General features: G+C 57.2%; 1 protein-coding gene across 2 annotated transcripts in view; it reads left to right on the top strand.

Annotated features, from left to right (window-relative positions):
* Nucleotides 1-19,652, top strand: part of LOC307098956 (bifunctional heparan sulfate N-deacetylase/N-sulfotransferase 4) — a 198,701-nt gene that overhangs the window by 168,230 nt on the left and 10,819 nt on the right. For both annotated transcript variants that reach the window (XR_013813490.1, XM_079770117.1), the window contains 5 exons: nt 6,071-6,167; nt 11,767-11,890; nt 15,830-16,004; nt 17,145-17,315; nt 19,402-19,511. Coding sequence is in view for 1 of the 2 variants with exons in the window: in XM_079770117.1 (XP_079626243.1) it covers nt 6,071-6,167; nt 11,767-11,890; nt 15,830-16,004; nt 17,145-17,315; nt 19,402-19,511 (677 nt within the window). In the remaining variant the exon portion in view is untranslated. The remainder of the gene's footprint in view (nt 1-6,070; nt 6,168-11,766; nt 11,891-15,829; nt 16,005-17,144; nt 17,316-19,401; nt 19,512-19,652) is intronic.

The raw sequence follows: 19,652 nt of genomic DNA, 5'->3' as shown, positions 1-19,652 counted from the left end.
TTTTCTGCGGGAGGTGCGGAGGGAAAGGTCCTAACAGCGACCTCTGAGCACCCGCCCGCCCATCAGTGCTGCTCCCGCACCGTCCTGGCAGCCACGCCCATCCACGGCCCTTGCTCTCAAGCCCTGTCCTGTGTTTCATTGGTTCCACTGCAGCAACGAGGGTCTCCTGGTCAGCAAGCTGACTCCAGCGGAGACAGAAGTATTAGCAATATCACGGTACTATTATGTAAATCATGTAAAATACGACAAACTCATCCTGAGTAAGGTGATTCCAGTACAGAAATGGAGGAAGAGGCTATGGCGGGAAGTGCCAGAGACAGGAGCCAGGGACCGTCCTCACGGGGGACAATGGAGTTGACACCTGAACGATGACAAGCGCTACATCCATTAGCTGGGTGAGTGGCAGGAGCCAGACAGCAAATGCATCCATAAATAAACGGTTCCAGCAGTATATAGGGTCTTGGGTTACCACAGGGCATCCTCTACCCTCGAGTCCTCTGAAGAAGCCCCAGCTCTCTCCCTGTCCAGGAACCCCAATCCCAGACATCTAGTCCTCCAGGAATGCCCATCCCAGACATCTAGTCCTCCAGGAACCCCAATCTCAGACATCTAGTACTCCAGGAATGCCCATCCCAGACGTCTAGTCCTCTAGGAATGCCCATCCCAGACATCTAGTCCTCCAGGAACCCCAATCCCAGACATCTAGTCCTCCAGGAATGCCCATCCCAGACATCTAGTCCTCTAGGAATGCCCATCCCAGACATCTAGTCCTCCAGGAACCCCAATCCCAGACATCTAGTCCTCCAGGAATGCCCATCCCAGACGTCTAATCCTCCAGGAATGCCCATCCCAGACGTCTCATCCTCCAGGAACTCACATCCCAGACATCTAGTCCTCCAGGAACTCACATCCCAGACATCTAGTCCTCCAGGAATGCCCATCCCAGACGTCTAGTCCTCCAGGAATGCCCATCCCAGACGTCTAGTCCTCTAGGAATGCCCATCCCAGACGTCTAGTCCTCTAGGAATGCCCATCCCAGACGTCTAGTCCTCTAGGAATGCCCATCCCAGACGTCTAGTCCTCTAGGAATGCCCATCCCAGACATCTAGTCCTCCAGGAACCCCAATCCCAGACATCTAGTCCTCTAGGAATGCCCATCCCAGACGTCTAGTCCTCTAGGAATGCCCATCCCAGACATCTAGTCCTCTAGGAATGCCCATCCCAGACGTCTAGTCCTCTAGGAATGCCCATCCCAGACGTCTAGTCCTCTAGGAATGCCCATCCCAGACATCTAGTCCTCCAGGAACCCCAATCCCAGACATCTAGTCCTCCAGGAATGCCCATCCCAGACGTCTAATCCTCCAGGAATGCCCATCCCAGACGTCTCATCCTCCAGGAACTCACATCCCAGACATCTAGTCCTCCAGGAACTCACATCCCAGACGTCTAGTCCTCCAGGAATGCCCATCCCAGACGTCTAGTCCTCTAGGAATGCCCATCCCAGACGTCTAGTCCTCTAGGAATGCCCATCCCAGACGTCTAGTCCTCTAGGAATGCCCATCCCAGACGTCTAGTCCTCTAGGAATGCCCATCCCAGACGTCTAGTCCTCTAGGAATGCCCATCCCAGACGTCTAGTCCTCTAGGAATGCCCATCCCAGACGTCTAGTCCTCTAGGAATGCCCATCCCAGACGTCTAGTCCTCTAGGAATGCCCATCCCAGACATCTAGTCCTCCAGGAATGCCCATCCCAGACGTCTGGTGACAGAAAATTTCTCGTGGTGGGGCAGCCACCCATGATACATGCTTTCTGACAGGGGACCAGGACGTCTGCCCTCAGGACAGACATTGGCCACAAACCCATCCTAAGCGAAGGTGAGGTCTCTGCTACGCCAATGGCCTAGCTCGTCTGGATAGAGAAAGGGCTGGGGTTTGTGGGGTCTCACAATGAGCACTTGCTCTCACAGAGCTCAGTGTCCTCATTTTAAACACTGACTCATTGGATGCCCTCAGTAACCATGTGAGGTAGATACTACCCATCCTAACTTTGTGGATAAGGAAACTGACTCCCAGAGAAATTAGGAAAATTGCTTAACACCCAGGCAGTCTCCCCCTGAATTCAGACTCTTTAACAATTGAATAAATAAGGAACGTTTAGGGTAGGTATTAGCTTATGCTAAAAGAATTGGCAACATTTTGTTCAAATTGGAAAAACATAGGGCATTGCACAGAAAAACAGGTTATTTCCAGACTGCAGAATAGGTGTGCGTGTGTCTGCAACAGTGGGCACAGCGTGATGGTGGCCACAGTGTGACCGCAGGCACAGCTAACGGGGCAGAACGAGCTCTTTGCTGACTGGCCATGACCCCTGAGCCTCCCGGACACGCCCAGCAGCCACGCCCTGCGCAGGCCACCTGCTCCAGCTGGAGTTTCATTTCCCTGCCCTGGTGGCAGGATGTCCTGGCGAGCAGTGTGGCGATTCTCAGCGTGACCCCAGCCCTCGACTTCTCCAGAGAAGTGCTGTGAAGCAGGGTGAGTGAGAGCACAGGAAGGGCCGCCATGACGAGGACGCTCTGGAAATACAGAGGCTGGATAAACAATGTCTGCCTCCTCAAACTGTGTACAGATGGGCAGGAGGCCGGCTCTGCTCCACGTGGTCACCCAGGGCCCAGGTGGCCGGTGCTCAGCGCACAGGTGACCTCTCTTCCAGGGCCAGGAGCACGCAGGTGGCCTGAGGGCACCTGCTGCAGCACCCGGGCGCATGCTGTGTCTGCCCTGGGGAGTGACCGGAACTCTGCCAGACACCCTCTTGCACCAGAGAGGCCGGGTGCGCCATGAGGTGTGCCCGGGAGGGCGCCCTGCCCCCTGCCCTGCCTCCTGTGGGCAGGTCCTTGTTCTGGGGCCACTCAGAACCAGCAGCGTCCCCTGGAGCAAGGAGATGCCGCTCCAAACCCAGAGGCCGTGGAGCCCGATGTGCTTTCTCAGCTGCAAAACACAGCAGCCTCCCCTCGCTGTGAGAGGATGTCCTGGCCCTTGCCAGACACTGGACTTCAGAGATCCTGAGGTCTGGGCCCTGGATCCTGCCAGGGGCCTCCCCTCTGCGCCCCGAGGCCCAGGCCCTGGATCCTGCCAGAGAGCCTCTCCTCTGCGCCCCGAGGCCCAGGCCCTGAAACCTGCCGGGGGTCTCCCCTCTGCGCCCCGAGGCCCAGGCCCTGGAACCTGCCAGGGGCCTCCCCTCTGCGCCCCGAGGCCCAGGCCCTGGATCCTGCCAGGGGTCTCCCCTCTGCGCCCCAAGGCCCAGGCCCTGGAATCTGCCGGGGGTCTCCCCTCTGGGCCCCGAGGCCCAGGCCCTGGATCCTGCCAGAGAGCCTCTCCTCTGCGCCCCGAGGCCCAGGCCCTGGATCCTGCCAGGGGCCTCCCCTCTGAGCTTGCGTCCACCGCGGCAGCGAGAGTGACCACCTGGACCTGCCGGGTCCGACTAGCATCAGGTCACCAGCTCAGCAGGCAGGCAAGACCCCAGGGATGGGAAGGCGACCCAGGGCCTCGGGCTCTGTAATGACACCCCCAGAATTAGCTTTGAAACTTATTTCCGAGAAAACTATTATTTTGAGGAAAATATATATTGCACATTTTTCCCTTCAGTGCTTTTCACCTTCTTTAAAAACAAAACAAAGCTTTAAAACTAGAAGGGGAGGGACTAAGCAAATTACATAATGAGAATTAGAATGAAATTGAGGGTTTAATAGGGCATTCTTTCATTAAACTCTGGAAGTTCAACTGTGGTTAGCATTTCTTGACACATCTCCTACCTTTTATTAAAATGCTAGAGGTCCGATGCATGGAATTCGTGCAAGAGCAGGCCTTCCTTCCCCCAGCTGCCGGCACCGGCTTCCATCTGGCACCCGGGACCTGGGCTTCCCTCGCAGCCCTGGCTTCGTCCGGAAGCATGTCCGTTCTAATTAGTATATTATGCCTTTATTATTATAGATGTTTTTATTGATTTCAGAGAGGAAGGAAGAGAGAGAGAGAAACATTAGTGATGAGAGAGAATCATTGATTAACTGCCTCCTGCATGCCCCACACTGGGGATGAAGCCTGCAACCCAGGCATGTGCCCTGACCGGGAATCAAACCATGACCTCCTGGTTCATAGGTGGATGCTCAACCACTGAGCCATGCCAGCTGGGCTCTCCTAACTTTAATTAATGAAATTATACTCAGAGCTAGAATGGAGTGGGATTGAGAAGTCTGGCTTTGCAGAAGCTGTGTTGGACAACATGGTCAAAAGAATCATAATTACAGACAACTTATCTGACAAGTTTTACCTAGAAAAAATATCTGTCAGATAAAGGACACTCTAAATGAAAATTACTGTGAAAATATTTGGTCTCTAATATTTAAACATTTCAGTATGAAAAAAAAAATTGAGCCAAAAAGATTTCCCTTTAACAGAATTTACTCTGAGCTTACCTCAACCTGATAGAGAAAACACTTCCCCAGTCAAAAGCATAGTGGCCCAGCCCTGGCCGGGTGGCTCCGTTGGCTGGAGAGTCATCCTGTACATCATTGGTGGCTTGTTCAAATCCTGGTCAGGGTCTATGCCTAGGCTGTGGGTTCGATTCCCGTCAAGGTGTGTACAGGAGGCAGCTGATTGATGTTTCTCTCTCTCGTCCTTCCTCTCTCTATAAAATCAATAAAAACATATCCTCAAGCACAGCCAGCATGGCTCAGTGGTTGAGTGTTGACCTATGAATCAGGAGGTCAGGGTTCGATTCCTGGTCAAGGGCACATGCCCGGGTTGTGGGCTTGATCCCCAGTATGGAGCATGCAGGAGGCAGCCAATCAATGATTCTCTCTCATCATTGGTGTTTCTTTCTCCCTCTTCCTCTCGCTAATCAATAAAAATATTTTTTTTAAAAAAAGAAAAGAATAAAAAAGAAATACAAAAAACAACATGTCCTCGGGTGAGGATCAAAACAGAAAACAACAAAGACGCAGTGGCCAGGAGAGAAAGCCGGGCTGGCAGTGAGCGTGACGGTCCCGAACCCGGAAGGAGCTTGGGGAGGAGGGCCCTGTGGCCAAGGACCGAGAGGGGGCGTCCGTGTGGACGTCCGTGCCTGGTCCCCTGTGTCACTTCAAATACTCGGATAAAAAACATCGTTGCTTTCATGCTCAGATGGGTGTTCAGAAAGAATGTCATGAGCGTGATGTTTGACTGTCATCACTTTTGAATTGGTGACATAATAAAGCCAATTGCCAGCCAATGAATATTTCAAAAGTGCATGCTTCTCATTGAAGGGCCCTTGAATTCTCAGAAGCGGCCTGGTTTGGGTGAGAATCCTGGATCCTGGCTGCAGAAAGGGGCGGGCAGGACAGGAGGGGAAGGTCGGGATCGGACAAAGCTGGGCGATGGGTTGGGTCTGGGTTCCCTGCCTCTGCCATCCAGCAGTGACCCGGGGGAGGAGGGACAAGAGGCGACCACAGGTCTGACCCTACCTGCCACCAACTCGTCGGCAGGGCCACACTGGGGTTTGGCAGGGTCAGCGGCCGGAACACAGAGTGTGAGGAGAGGAAAGGAGGCCACGGCCACGGCTGGAGTTCAAGGCCGGCCTCCCAGCCTCCAGGGGGACAGGAGAGAGCAGGGCCGAGTGCCATGGTCTGGATGCCACCTGGGAATTGGACTCAGGGACTGAAGTTTAGCGATAGATTTTAAAACCGTTGCACAGATGTCAAATTTTTGACAACTTCGAGTTTATGTTCTGCTGTCTGGTGTTTAATTTCTGCTTTGTGTGGCTTTGCCTAAGTCATTCCTGGATTCAGTTATTTTATAAACCAAGTTCAGACAGTGACACCAGGTACACAGACAGAAAACAGAAACTGAGGGCGGAGCCCCGGCAGCTGGGACCACGCCCGTCAGAAGAGGGTGACCCTGGACATCACAGGGCCAGGACGGAACAGGGTCTGATCCGGGGTCGGGGTCAGGCACACGTCCGATCCCAGCCTCGCTGCCGTCCTGCGCTGCGGCCGGGCCGGGCGTCATGGCCCCGGAGCTCATGGTCCTTCCTCTCTGCAGAACCCCTGTGATGACAAACGGCACAAGGACATCTGGTCCAGAGAGAAGACCTGCGAGCACTTACCCCGGTTCCTTGTCATCGGGCCGCAGAAGACAGGTGAGAGCCGCTGCTGAGCGGGCGCTCGTCTGTGCCGTGGGACGCGGTGTCTGTGGCGTTGCTGGGCTGGTGTGCATGTGACTAGGAGACACCCAGGCACGGGCCCCACTGCTGGGACCAGGCTTCACGCCGTGGTCCGGATGCTGCCTGGGAACTGGACTCAGCGACTGCATTTTAGCCACAGCTTTTAAAATTGTTGCACAGACATCACATTTTTTAAAGTATATTTTTATTGATTTCAGAGAGGAAGGGAGAGGGAGAGATAGAAACATCAATGTGGGAGAGAATCATTGATCGGCTGCCTCCTGCACACCCCACACTGGGGATCAAGCCTTGACCAGGAATCAAACCGGGGACCCTTTAGTCCGCAGGCCGACGCTCTATCCACTGAGCCAAACCGGCCAAGGCAAGACCAAATTTTGGACAACGCTGAGATTATGTCCTGCTATCTGGTGTTCAGGTCCTGCTTTCTGTGCTTTGCCTGAGTAACCCTGCATCGGCTATTTTACAAAGAGCTCCAGGCAAACAATGTGCGCCAATGTCTGCCTGGAATGGCTTTTTTAGAGCCACTGTCTTTATTGCCTTAAAACATTCCACGTGTGTGTGGAGGGGGGTGGGGGGGTCACCATCATCAGGTGTAATACGGCCTGGGCTGCCTTCCTCAGGCACCTGGGGCTCCTCCCGGGCGCTCTCCCTCCGTGCTCTCTGCGCCGAAGGACAGGGCAGTCAGAGAGAGTAATTCAGCGGCCAGAGGACACTTTCAATTAGAATATTTTACACTTTCGCCCGGATGTGGCAGTTTTATGAACGGCGCTCATGTCCTGATTATTGAAGTTTTTATTGAGTCGCTGTATCGGGAAGCCACTGCTTTGGCGAGAGCGTTTTCACCAGTGAGTGCACCACGCACGGCACAGACAGGGACACGCAGGCCCACGCGGAGGCGCTGAGACCCACGCGAGCAGACCGCGCTGAGGCCGCGGCAAAGTCTCCAGCCTGTTGGGCGTTGGTGTTGAAGGCTCTTCCTCCAGGAACATAAGTTGTCTCCCAGCAGTAAGTGGCACGGCAGCTCAGGGTCTCAGCCCTGGCACCTTTGTCGCCGTTGCTTAGAATGTGCACGACGGCCCTGGCCGGGGGCTTGGGGCTACAGCGCCATCAGGTTCCATCCGGTCAGGGCACATACAGAAAGCAAGCAATGAGTGCGTCAATAAGTAGAACAACAAACTCGTGTCTCTCTCTCTCTCTCTCTCTCTCTCTCTCTGTCTCTCAAATCAGTAAATTTGTTTCAATGCGCATTAATTTTCTACCAACTCCCATGCAGTGGTGCTAACTCTGGAACGGCTAGAAAGAAATGAACAGTCCTATTGTAAAATCATGTCACAGGTTTGGTTTAAAGACCCGTCTCCTGCCATTCGTCACTGGACGGTATGACCAGCTGGTTCTGGTAGAAAGTGGCAGGTCAGGGAGATGGCTCTGGCTCCCTCCCTGTTGGTTATACTCGCAAAGACAGCACCTAAACTTTTAGACGTTAACATGTGACCTGCCAGGATGGGGATGATAAGGCTGCAGCGGGAACTGGCTTTCCCAGGACAAGTAAAGAGGAAGCCTGGAATTTTCCAGGGGCTGGGAAAGGCATTGTCAGGTGGTACGGCCCTGCTGACTCCTGAGGCCCTCATGCCAGCTGCCTGGGTTCTCTGTCCTCCTTACCGCTCAGTGGGCAGGGACCCTGCAGCGCGGGCACAGGTGCCACGAAGGACCTGGCCTCCACGCAGAGCCGGTAACAACTGCATGCGGCTCGTGCACCCCTTGCAGTAACCATGACATACAAAGTGGCCCTCCAGCCAGCCAGTGTGGCTCAGTGGTTGAGCGTTGACCTATGAACCAGAGGTCGTGGCTCAATTCCCAGTCAGGGCACATGCCCAGGTTGGGGGCTTGTTCCCTGGATGGGGTGTACAGGAAGCAGCCAATCAATGGTTCTCTCTCATCATTTATGTTTCTATCTCCCGCTTCCTTCCTCTCCAAAATCAATCCTATATAATAAAGAGGTAATATGCAAATTGACCATCACACCCTCGCACAAGATGGCTGCCCCCATTTGGTCACAAGATGGCTGCCCCCATGTGGTCACGAAATGCTGGCAGGGGAGAGCACTTGGGGGGACCAGGCCTGCAGGGCAGGCAGGTAGGGGCAACCAGGCTGGCAGGGGAGGGCAGTTAGGGGCAACCAGGCTGGCAAGGTAGGGAAGTTAAGGGTGACCAGGCCAGCAGGGGAGGGCAGTTAGAGGCAATCAGTCCTGCAGGGAAGCAGTTAGGCATCGATCAGGCTGGCAGGGGAGTGGTTAGAGGCAATCAGGCAGGCGAGCAGTTGGGAGCAGCAGTCCTGGATTGTGAGAGGGCTCAGGCCTAAACCGGCAGTTGGAAATCCCCCGAGGGGTCCCAGATTGGAGAGGGTGCAGGCTGGGCTGAGGGACACCCCCCATCCAGTGCACGAATTCTGTGCACCGAGCCTCTAGTAAAAATATATTTTAAAAAAACAAAGTGGCCCTCTGACCGCGGCTTGCTGAGTGTGAGGTGACCCTGCCCAGAGGTGACCCCACTTCTCTGGGACTGAGGCTTTGGGGGAGGGGACCCAGCAGCGGGGGTGTCCTGGAATGGCTGGGTGGTGGGTCCTGGTACCGGGTTGGGGGGGGGGTTGCTGTACATGGAGGCCCCTCACAACTCGGGTCAGACTGAGATGTGACCGTTGGAGAGGACTTCCTATGGGCCACACTCAGGCAGTGGATCTAAACGCTCCGCTCCCAGGCTGGACGCCTACAGAGGGCCGTCCCGTCACCACGGTCAGGGCCCACTTCCCGGGCAGCCTGGCCACCGACAAGATGCAAGGGCAGACTGTAGGAAGGATAACACTTCTTAGTGTCCTCCGGGGCCCGAGGATTCCCGTTTCCTCCACAAAGTTCTGGCACCGGGCCCTGGATGGAGTGAATGTGGGAGGGATGGGAGCCTGGCGGGTGGAACCCGGGCCACTTGCTGGGGCTGGTCCGGGCTTGACGGGACGTTGGAAAGTCCAATGCATTCGCACCCCTGCTTGGTCCCAGCCTTGGGTCCCCCTGCTCCTGGGGCTATGGGGGTCAGAACACAAAGGCTCTGACTTCCTGGGGAGCAGTGGGGACGGGTCCCATCCTGTGAACATCACGGCGATGGAACTGAGGAGGGTTACAAACGTATTCCTCTTGCAATATTGAGCAATAACTCAAAAAAGTACCCTTGTCTTTCCCTGTTGTTCATACTCAAAGACAGAGCCTGAACTTTCAGATGTTAGCATGTGACCTGCTCCCAGCGTCTAAAGGATGTTAGACTTGCACTCTCCTCAGCTCTCTGTGTGCCTCAAACAGCAAGCAGCCTCTCATTCACACATGCACACCCATGCACATGTGCACATATGGACACATGGATGCACAACATATGCATGTGTGTGCATATATGCCTGTGCACATGTGGACACAAACATGTGTGTGCACGGACATGCATACACACAATGTGTGCACTTGTGTGCATATATGCACATGTACATGTGGACAGAAAGACATGCACTCATATGTGTGCACATGTGTGCGCATGTATGTGTGTATGTTGACATACAACACATGCATGTGCATGCACATATGTACATCCACATGTGTGGACACAGTTATGTGTGCACGCACAAACCTGTGTGTACAGCCAAGTACATGCATGCACACCTGTGCACACACATATGCATACACACATGTGCCTCATTCTCATCATCAGGTAAGCATTGTCCTGTGGCTTCCATCCTGAAACACACCCAGAAGGAACCCATCTGGACCCCTGTCCCTCCCAGTGGCCTCGCCACCTCCTGGAACACATCCTCCTCACCGTCCTCCTTGCCGGCCGCCGGTGGTTTTCAGTGACAAGACCGATCCGTCTCCACGCGCTGCCCTCAGCCCACGCTGCCTTTCTCAGCATGTCCCGCTCATTCTCCCCCAGTCCTCGGGCCTCGGATCCAGTCCTTAGCTTGTTCTGACTCCTTCCATCTCTTTATTGAGTTTATATGACTTGGTTTCACATTTGTTCATTTTTAAAATCCGTTTGAATTCGTAATCAGACCTCCTCCGGGGCGTTTACTGACCTGCGCCTCCCGTGTCACCAGGAGCCCCGTCTGGCCGTCTCACCTGTCCTCCATCCGCGGTGGCCGGGCCCCTAGCCTGGCAGGTGCCCTGCTTTAGCCACTCCCGCCTCCTCTCCATCTGGTGGCACCAGAGCTGGGAGGCCCGAAGGGGCGATGGCATCCCACGGAGGCCCAGCGGCCTCGGCTCCTGTGAGAGCTGCCTCAGAACCCAACGCCAGTCCCCTGTGCCACCTGCTCCAGACCCCGCGGCCATCGTCACGGCCCTGCAGCCCGCGTGGAGCCCGGCTCCCGCTCTCCTGGGCCAGGAGCCCACCACGTCCAGGGTCCAGCGTGTCCCTAAGGGACAGCCTTTCCCCAGAGGCAGCTCTGGTGTGTGGGAGCCACGCGGACCGTCACTTCGCGGTCCTCTGCTGTGGCCTCAGTCCCGCCCAGCTCAGGAGCAGCGAAGGTCCCAGCCAGCCTCTGAGCCTCCCTCTGCGTGTCCCTCAGGGTCCTGTCAGCCGGTCTGCTCGGCTCTCATCAGGCTAGATTGCCCTCCCGCCAGGGCCGGACGCTCAAGTGGCCGTCTTTCCAGAAGTCTGCCCCCTGCGTTAGCCTTTCAGAGAACACCTGTTTCTAAGGCCCAACCTTAGAGCATGCCTCCTCCTGGGAGCCCGCCCTGACTGCCCACTTTCTCGTGGGCAGGAAAGCTCTCTGCTCTGCTCTCATTGTGGGGCCCGTCTCCCTGTGTGGTAAGGCCTGTCATGTGACCCACGGCCCCGTACACACCTCAGCTCGGGCCCAGCACAGTGCTTCTGGCCTTCACTGCAGGGATGTGCACAGACTGGCACAGTCAGCATCTGCTGAACAGTTTGATTTTATTAAACCGACCTGGATACGATACTGATCGGGGACCCAGCAGGGTCCGGTGCCGGACGCCCCTGATGCTGTGGCCACACGCCCAGCCCAGGAGGGAACTGAACCCCAATTTCCGAGGTTCTCCCCGGCTGTTTCGCCAGCCTGCTCGCTTTGGCCCATACTCAGCACTGACATTTGATCACGTGTTGAGGTCCACAGAGCCGTGGACACAAATGAAAACAAACTCGGGTTGCTGTCGCCTGAAACGCGCCTCACTGATTTTAGGGAACTTGCTTTGACTCTTTAAAGAATTGAATGTCGCGCCCTGGATGGTGTGGCTTAGTGGCTACAGCATCAGCCTGCGGACTGAAGGGTTCCAGTCAAGAGCACACATCCGGGTTGCGGGCTCAATCCCCAGTGGGGGGCGTGCAGGAGGCAGCTGATCAATGATTCTCTCTCTTCATTGATGTTTCTCTCTCTCTCTCTCCCTCTCCCTTCCTCTCTGAAATCCATAACAATATATTAAAAAATAAGAAGTTTTTAAAGAATTGAATGCGCTTTTGAGCGAGATCCTGCTGCAGTAACGCTCCTCTGCTCTTGCCGCCCCTCCCGCCAGGCACCACGGCCCTGTACCTGTTCCTCCTGATGCACCCCTCCATCGTCGGCAGCCTGCCCAGCCCCCGCACCTTCGAGGAGGTGCAGTTCTTCAACGGGAACAACTACCACAAGGGGATTGACTGGTGAGGACAATCCGCACACGCATGCATCGCGCCTGCGCACGCGCGGCGAGCGACTGCGGTGCCCACAGCACCCGCGGAACCGCGGACTCCGCGTCACCCACCACCGTGCCTTAGAAATGAACCCGCTTCACCGGCGTGGCCCGTACTGTGTGGGGACGGTGCCAGAGTGATAACATTGTCCTGGTAAATGAATATGAGAGAACAGAGAGGACTGCGGAATGCTGTTCCTACGAATTATGCATAAGGATCTTTAACATCCTCCGTGCTCGTATTATTGTTTCACCGTCACTGTGCCTAGAACAAGCATGTCAAACTCAAAGGCTAACACGGGCCAAATGAATGAAGTTTGACATGCTTGGCCTAGAACGTTTTAACTGGATATATAATGTGTCTCCCAGGTGACAGATACATCGGGAGGGGGTTTTATTCTAGACCCTGTGACGTGTGGTGTGTCTTCATCAGCCGCAGAGACCGGGGCTGTTGTGACGATGTGAGCTGAGATTTGCCGTGGCAATAACGCAGGTTCCCAGAGCCCCACCCCTCCTGTCACACAGACTCCATCCGTCCCATCACACAGACCCAATCCCTGCCGTCACACAGACCCCATCCCTCCCGTCACACAAACCCCATCCCTCCCGTCACACAAACCCCATCCCTTCCATCACACAGACCCCATCCCTCCCGTCACACAGACCCCATCCCTCCCGTCACACAGACCCAATCCCTGCCGTCACACAGACCCCATCCCTCCCGTCACACAAACCCCATCCCTCCCGTCACACAGACCCCATCCCTCCCGTCACACAGACCCCATCCCTCCCGTCACACAGACCCCATCCCTCCCGTCACACAGACCCCATCCCTCCCGTCACACAGACCCCATCCCTCCCGTCACACAGACCCCATCCCTCCCGTCACACAAACCCCATCCCTCCCGTCACACAGACCCCATCCCTCCCGTCACACAGACCCCATCCCTCCCGTCACACAGACCCCATCCCCCCCTTCACACAGACCCCATCCCTCCCTTCACACAGACCCCATCCCTCCCTTCACACAGACCCCATCCCTCCCGTCACACAGACCCCATCCCTCCCGTCACACAGACCCCATCCCTCCCGTCACACAGACCCCATCCCTCCCGTCACACAGACCCCATCCCTCCCGTCACACAGACCCCATCCCTCCCGTCACACAGACCTCATCCCTCCCATCACACAGACCCCATCCCTCCCGTCACACAAACCCCATCCCTCCCGTCACACAAACCCCATCCCTCCCGTCACACAGACCCCATCCCTCCCATCACACAAACCCCATCCCTCCCATCACACAGACCCCATCCCTCCCGTCACACAGACCCCATCCCTCCCATCACACAAACCCCATCCCTCCCGTCACACAGACCCCATCCCTCCCATCACACAGACCCCATCCCTCCCGTCACACAAACCCCATCCCTCCCGTCACACAGACCCCATCCCTCCCGTCACACAGACCCCATCCCTCCCGTCACACAAACCCCATCCCTCCCGTCACACAGACCCCATCCCTCCCATCACACAAACCCCATCCCTCCCGTCACACAGACCCCATCCCTCCCATCACACAAACCCCATCCCTCCCGTCACACAGACCCCATCCCTCCCGTCACACAGACCCCATCCCTCCCGTCACACAAACCCCATCCCTCCCGTCACACAAACCCCATCCCTCCTGTCACACAGACCCCATCCCTCCCGTCACACAAACCCCATCCCTCCCGTCACACAGACCCCATCCCTCCTGTCACACAGACCCCATCCCTCCCGTCACACAAACCCCATCCCTCCCATCACACAGACCCCATCCCTCCCGTCACACAAACCCCATCCCTCCCGTCACACAAACCCCATCCCTCCCGTCACACAGACCCCATCCCTCCCATCACACAAACCCCATCCCTCCCGTCACACAGACCCCATCCCTCCCGTCACACAGACCCCATCCCTCCCGTCACACAGACCCCATCCCTCCCGTCACACAAACCCCATCCCTCCCATCACACAGACCCCATCCCTCCCGTCACACAAACCCCATCCCTCCCGTCACACAAACCCCATCCCTCCCGTCACACAGACCCCATCCCTCCCATCACACAGACCCCATCCCTCCCGTCACACAGACCCCATCCCTCCCGTCACACAGACCCCATCCCTCCCGTCACACAAACCCCATCCCTCCCATCACACAAACCCCATCCCTCCCGTCACACAAACCCCATCCCTGCCGTCACACAGACCCCATCCCTCCCATCCCTCCCGTCACACAGACCCCATCCCTGCCCGTCACACAGGGCATAAGAGGAATATTACTTTGCATTTGAAAACATTTTTTATCTTTTTTAAGCTCTATTGTTGAAAGTTTTACATATTCCTTCTCTTTCCCCCGTTGGCCCCGTCCAGCCCACCCCCGCCCCCACCCCGGGCCCTCACCACCCCACATGCCCTTGGGCCATGCATCTGTGCACACAAGGTCTTTGGTTGACCACTCCCCACCCCCCACCCCCTCTCCCCCCTCCCCCCCTTCCCTCTGAGGTTCCGCACTCTGTTGCCTGCTTCCATGGCTCTGGGTCACTCTGCTCACCAGTTATGCTGTTCCTGAGACGCCTTTGAAAAAGGTTCGCTCCGTCTCTTTCCGGAACTGACACAGAAGGAACCGGCGTGGGGGGCCTGCTCCGGCCCGTTGTCTAGAGATTAGGCCCCGGTCCAGGTCCCAGGCCTGGGGCACGGGTCCCCTGAGGAAGTCCCCGCAGGCCTCCCCCTGCAGCTGAGGCGGGAATTGCTGCCAAGTCTCCCCCCCTCACCCCCCCCCCCGCCCCCAGGAGCAGGTCAGGTCAGAGCCCGGGGCTGTGTGGGCCTCACAGGAGCTGGTCTCCTCCCCTCGGTAGAGACGCGCCCTCGCCCTGGGACCCGCTGTGGATCCCCTGTAAACCCTGCGTGGGGTCTGGGATCACAGGCCGTGGCCAGAGCTGCGTGTGAGGAACGGAGCGGTGTCCGCAGGGCCGGGCGGGAGCTGCGGCCCCTCAGGCCTTCAGGGCGGGAGGCAGAGCAACAACGTCAGGGAGACCGTGTCCTCCTCCACGCAGTCACTGCTCGTCCTGCAGGGCAGCCAGGCTAGGGAAGGGGTGAGCTGTGAGGGGGCGACCCGCACAATTAAAGCCTCTCCCGAACTAACCTCTGAACTACTGATTCCCTAACGCCCACACAGAGGGACGTTCCCACGCATGGAGGAGTGCGGCGCCCAGGGTCCTGGTCCACGGGAGGGCACCCCCAGCCCGCAGGGTGCGAGCTCAGAGCCGCTGTCTCCTCCCACGCAGGGGTGCGAGCTCAGAGGGGGGGCTGTCTCCTCCGACACAGGGGTGCGAGCTCAGAGGGGGAGCTCTCTCCTCCCACACAGGGGTGCGAGCTCAGAGGGGGGCTGTCCCCTCCCACACAGGGGTGCGAGCTCAGAGGGGGAGCTCTCTCCTCCGACACAGGGGTGCGAGCTCGGAGCCCGGGGTCTGCCCAGCGCTCTTGGCTTCTCCGATTTAAGTCCTGTTCGCTCTGATCTCAGTGGAGGAAGTTTGCATTCAAGTCTGCAAACATCCATTTGCTGTTTTAAAATGTTTACTTGGCAATAGGGTGTCCTCTGCTGCCTGCCACGGGGACGCTTGCTGTCTCTGCATCTGGCTTTTGACAGCACAAAACAGCGAGGACCTCTAAGGAATGCACCTCCATCCCTAACAGCGCACCCGCCCCGTGCCGCTCCTCCCCCGCAAGGTCCATCCCAACAGCCACACAGCCAGCCAGTGCAGGGCAGTGCGCACACGGCTCGGAAACGGGCCGGAAGGAATGGGAAAGCTGCGGTGAGTCACCGCCTTCTCTGGCGGGAGGTCACGCGGTCTCTCTCCGCCTGCAGGTACATGGACTTTTTCCCAACGCCGGCCAACGTCACCAGCGACTTCCTGTTTGAAAAGAGCGCCAACTACTTCCACTCGGAAGAAGCTCCCAAGCGGGCGGCCTCCCTGGTCCCCAAGGCCAAGCTCATCACCATTCTCATCGACCCCTCCGACAGGGCCTACTCCTGGTACCAGGTGCGGCGGGTCCTGGGAGCTTGGTCGCCCTGGGAACGGAGCGGGGGCCGGGTGCAAGGACAGCAGGTGGAATGGGGGGGGCAGGATCAGGAGGGGCCCAGGGGCTGAAGTCACCAGAACCTGGTGGAAACAGGGCCAAGGGGGGACGAGCCCCCACTGCGGGCCCCCGGGTCCTGGGGTAACGCTGTTCTGCCCATTGTCCTCTCGTTGGCTCTGGGTGCGATGCCCCGGGACCTACCGCGTGTGTCTGCCCCGGGAAGACAGGCTTCATGCTACCGCGTGTGGCCACCCCGGGAAGACAGGCTTCATGCTACCGCGTGTGGCCGCCCCGGGAAGACAGGCTTCATGCTACCGTGTGTGGCCGCCCCGGGAAGACAGGCTTCATGCTACCATGTGTGGCCGCCCCGGGAAGACAGGCTTCATGCTACCGCGTGTGTCCGCCCCGGGAAGACAGGCTTCATGCTACCGCGTGTGTCCGCCCCGGGAAGACAGGCTTCATGCTACCGCGTGTGGCCGCCCCGGGAAGACAGGCTTCATGCTACCGTGTGTGTCCGCCCCGGGAAGACAGGCTTCATGCTACCGTGTGTGGCCGCCCCGGGAAGACAGGCTTCATGCTACCGCATGTGGCCGCCCCGGGAAGACAGGCTTCATGCTACCGCGTGTGGCCGCCCCGGGAAGACAGGCTTCATGCTACCGCGTGTGGCCGCCCCGGGAAGACAGGCTTCATGCTACCGCGTGTGGCCGCCCCGGGAAGACAGGCTTCATGCTACCGCGTGTGGCCGCAGTCCCAGGAACCTCCCGAGGACGTTAAGTGAGGCCCTTCCGTGTCCCGTGAAGAGTCCGGTGTGGGTGGGGGAGGCTGTCCTGTGGCCAGTTGGTGGCCGTGCTCGGCGGGACCAGCAGAGGGCGCTGGCCCTGCTGGGACAGGTCTGCGGGAGGCAGATTCTGGAATCAGAGGCAAAAGCCAGGGCGGGGTTGGGGCTGGGTTTCCGTTTCCACGCGGTTTCACCATCATTTTTATTCTAGAACCGACCCATCGTTTGTCTGTGACATGAGGGAGGCACACACATCACACACACACACGCATGTACACCTGTGCGGGCACGGAGGCGTTAACCCACAGCGGCTTTTCTGTTACAGCACCAGCGGTCGCATGAAGACCCAGCCGCCCTGCGGTTTAACTTCTACGAAGTGATCACGACCGGCCCGGGGGCCCCGTCCGACCTGAAGGCCCTGCAGAGGCGCTGCCTGGTGCCGGGCTGGTACGCCGTGCACATCGAGCGGTGGCTGGCCCACTTCGCGGCCTCTCAGGTAGCGTCCCGACACCGACCGCCTCTGTCCGCTGTGTCAGGATGGGGCTGATCTGACAGGCAACGTGGGAGCCCTAGCTGGTGTGGCTCAGTGGATAGAGCGCCGGCCTGTGGACTGAAGGGTCCAGGGTTTGATTCCTGTCAGGGCACATGCCCGGGTTGTGGGCTTGATCCTCAGTAGGGGGCATGCAGGAGGCAGCTGATCCATGATTCTCTCTCATCATTGATGTTTCCATCTCTCTCTCCCTCTCCCTTCCTCTCTGAAACCAATAAAAATATATTTAAAAGAAAATGGGAATTACCATATTTTTCCGTGTATAAGACACTATTTTTTTCTAAAATCGTTAACTGAAAACAGAGGGGCATCTTATACACAAAAATCAGCTGAGGAGGAAGCCGCACGGGTGCGTAGCAGCCCATACCTTGTCAAACAGGCTTCCTCCAATCACAAGCCTTATTGTTACTGACGTCAGCTGATGCCATAGTTGGAGGTGGAGGTGGAGAGATGTCAAAAAATAAAAAGATAAATACCAGTAAGCGATTGTCTTACTCTGCAAAATTCTCACTAACTGTAATCAGCTCTGCAAAAGAGCATGGAAATAGAGCTGCAGAGAGACCATTTGGACCTCCTCCCACTGAGTGTCTGATCAGACAGTGGGGAAAACAGGAAGAACAACTCCTTAAGGTGCCAAAAAGGAAGAAGAAGGCTTTGAGAGGAAAACCAGCAAAATGTTTAAAATACCGATTTCTTAATTTTGGGTTGGAAAAGTGGGGGGCGTCTTATACATGGGGGCGGACGTCTTACACATGGGAGATTATGGTAACATGGCCACAGGTAGCAATTTACAGTCACAGACATGTTTAATGTCAATCATGTTGTTCAAATGGGGTCAGTGGCATGGAACACATTCTCAGGTCTCCCTGCAGACAGTGGCCAGTCCCAAAGTGGTCGGTCCTCACACCGGAGACTCCGGGACCACACGCTGACGGAACGCCATGCATGCACTTACCCACATGCTGTCTGTCCCCACGGACGCCCAGAAAGGTGGGACGGAGCCAGAAGTGAGGATGGCAGGACAATGTCCGCCCTGCTTACCCCCTCATTCCGGTTGGGCGTGGCCAGAAGCTGCATCCTCGCCAGGGTCTGCGAGGAGAACGGGATGATCTCCATCCGTACCCCCAGGCTCTCCACCCTGGGCTCCGGGGTGGCTCAGGAGGCTCTGTGGGCTGGGGATTACCTGAGCTCACGGCCCGTGGACAGCCCTGTTCCCATGGAGCCACTAAACGAAGAGGCGTCTGCGGTTATCTCTGACTTAGTCAGGTTTCCAAGGGCTCTGAATGGGCCTCCAGCAATCTGATTGTTCATTTGGAGACACCGAGTCGTAACATCACCATGCATTCCGTGTAGTGCCGGTTAACCCGCTGGAGGCACCCACGGTACCTGCATTCCATGCAGTGCCGGTTAACCCGCTGGAGGCACCGGCGGTACCTGCATTCCGTGTAGTGAAGGTTAACCCGCTGGAGGCACCGGCGGTACCTGCATTCCGTGTAGTGCCGGTTAACCCGCTGGAGGCACCCACAGTACATGCATTCCGTGTAGTGCCAGTTAACCCGCTGGAGGCACCGACGGTACCTGCATTCCGTGCAGTGCCGGTTAACCCGCTGGAGGCACCGGCGGTACCTGCATTCCGTGTAGTGCCGGTTAACCCGCTGGAGGCACCCACAGTACATGCATTCCGTGTAGTGCCGGTTAACCTGCTGGAGGCACCCACAGTACCTGCATTCCGTGTAGTGCCGGTTAACCCGCTGGAGGCACCCACGGTACCTGCATTCCGTGTAGTGCCGGTTAACCCGCTGGAGGCACCGACAGTACATGCATTCCGTGTAGTGCTGGTTAACCCGCTGGAGGCACTGATGGTACATGCATTCCGTGTAGTGAAGGCTAACCTGCTGGAGGCACCCACGGTACCTGCATTCCATGTAGTGCCGGTTAACCCGCTGGTTCAGGTCACCGAGGTCCAGGGAGGCAGCTCAGTCTAGTTAATTTCGCTCTGTTCCTCACTAAGTGACTGTTTTTGCCTTTGCAGTTGCTGATTATTGATGGACAGCAGCTGAGGTCCGACCCGGCTGCTGTGATGGACGGCGTCCAGAAGTTTCTGGGAGTGACGCCGCGTTACAACTACTCGGAAGCACTGACGTGAGTCTGCCTCATGCTCGCCGGTGCGCCCATTGGTTGCCGTCATAAGTGATCCCGGGGTGGGGAGTGGGGTACAGTTGGGCCCGCACCATTAGCACGAGAGACGCTTTTACACCTCACTGTGCCCCTCAAGAGCCCTCA

This window comes from Cnephaeus nilssonii, assembly GCF_951640355.1.
Source record: "Cnephaeus nilssonii genome assembly, chromosome: 5".
Lineage (NCBI taxonomy): Eukaryota > Metazoa > Chordata > Mammalia > Chiroptera > Vespertilionidae > Cnephaeus > Cnephaeus nilssonii.
This window is presented reverse-complemented; position numbering and strand designations above follow the sequence as displayed.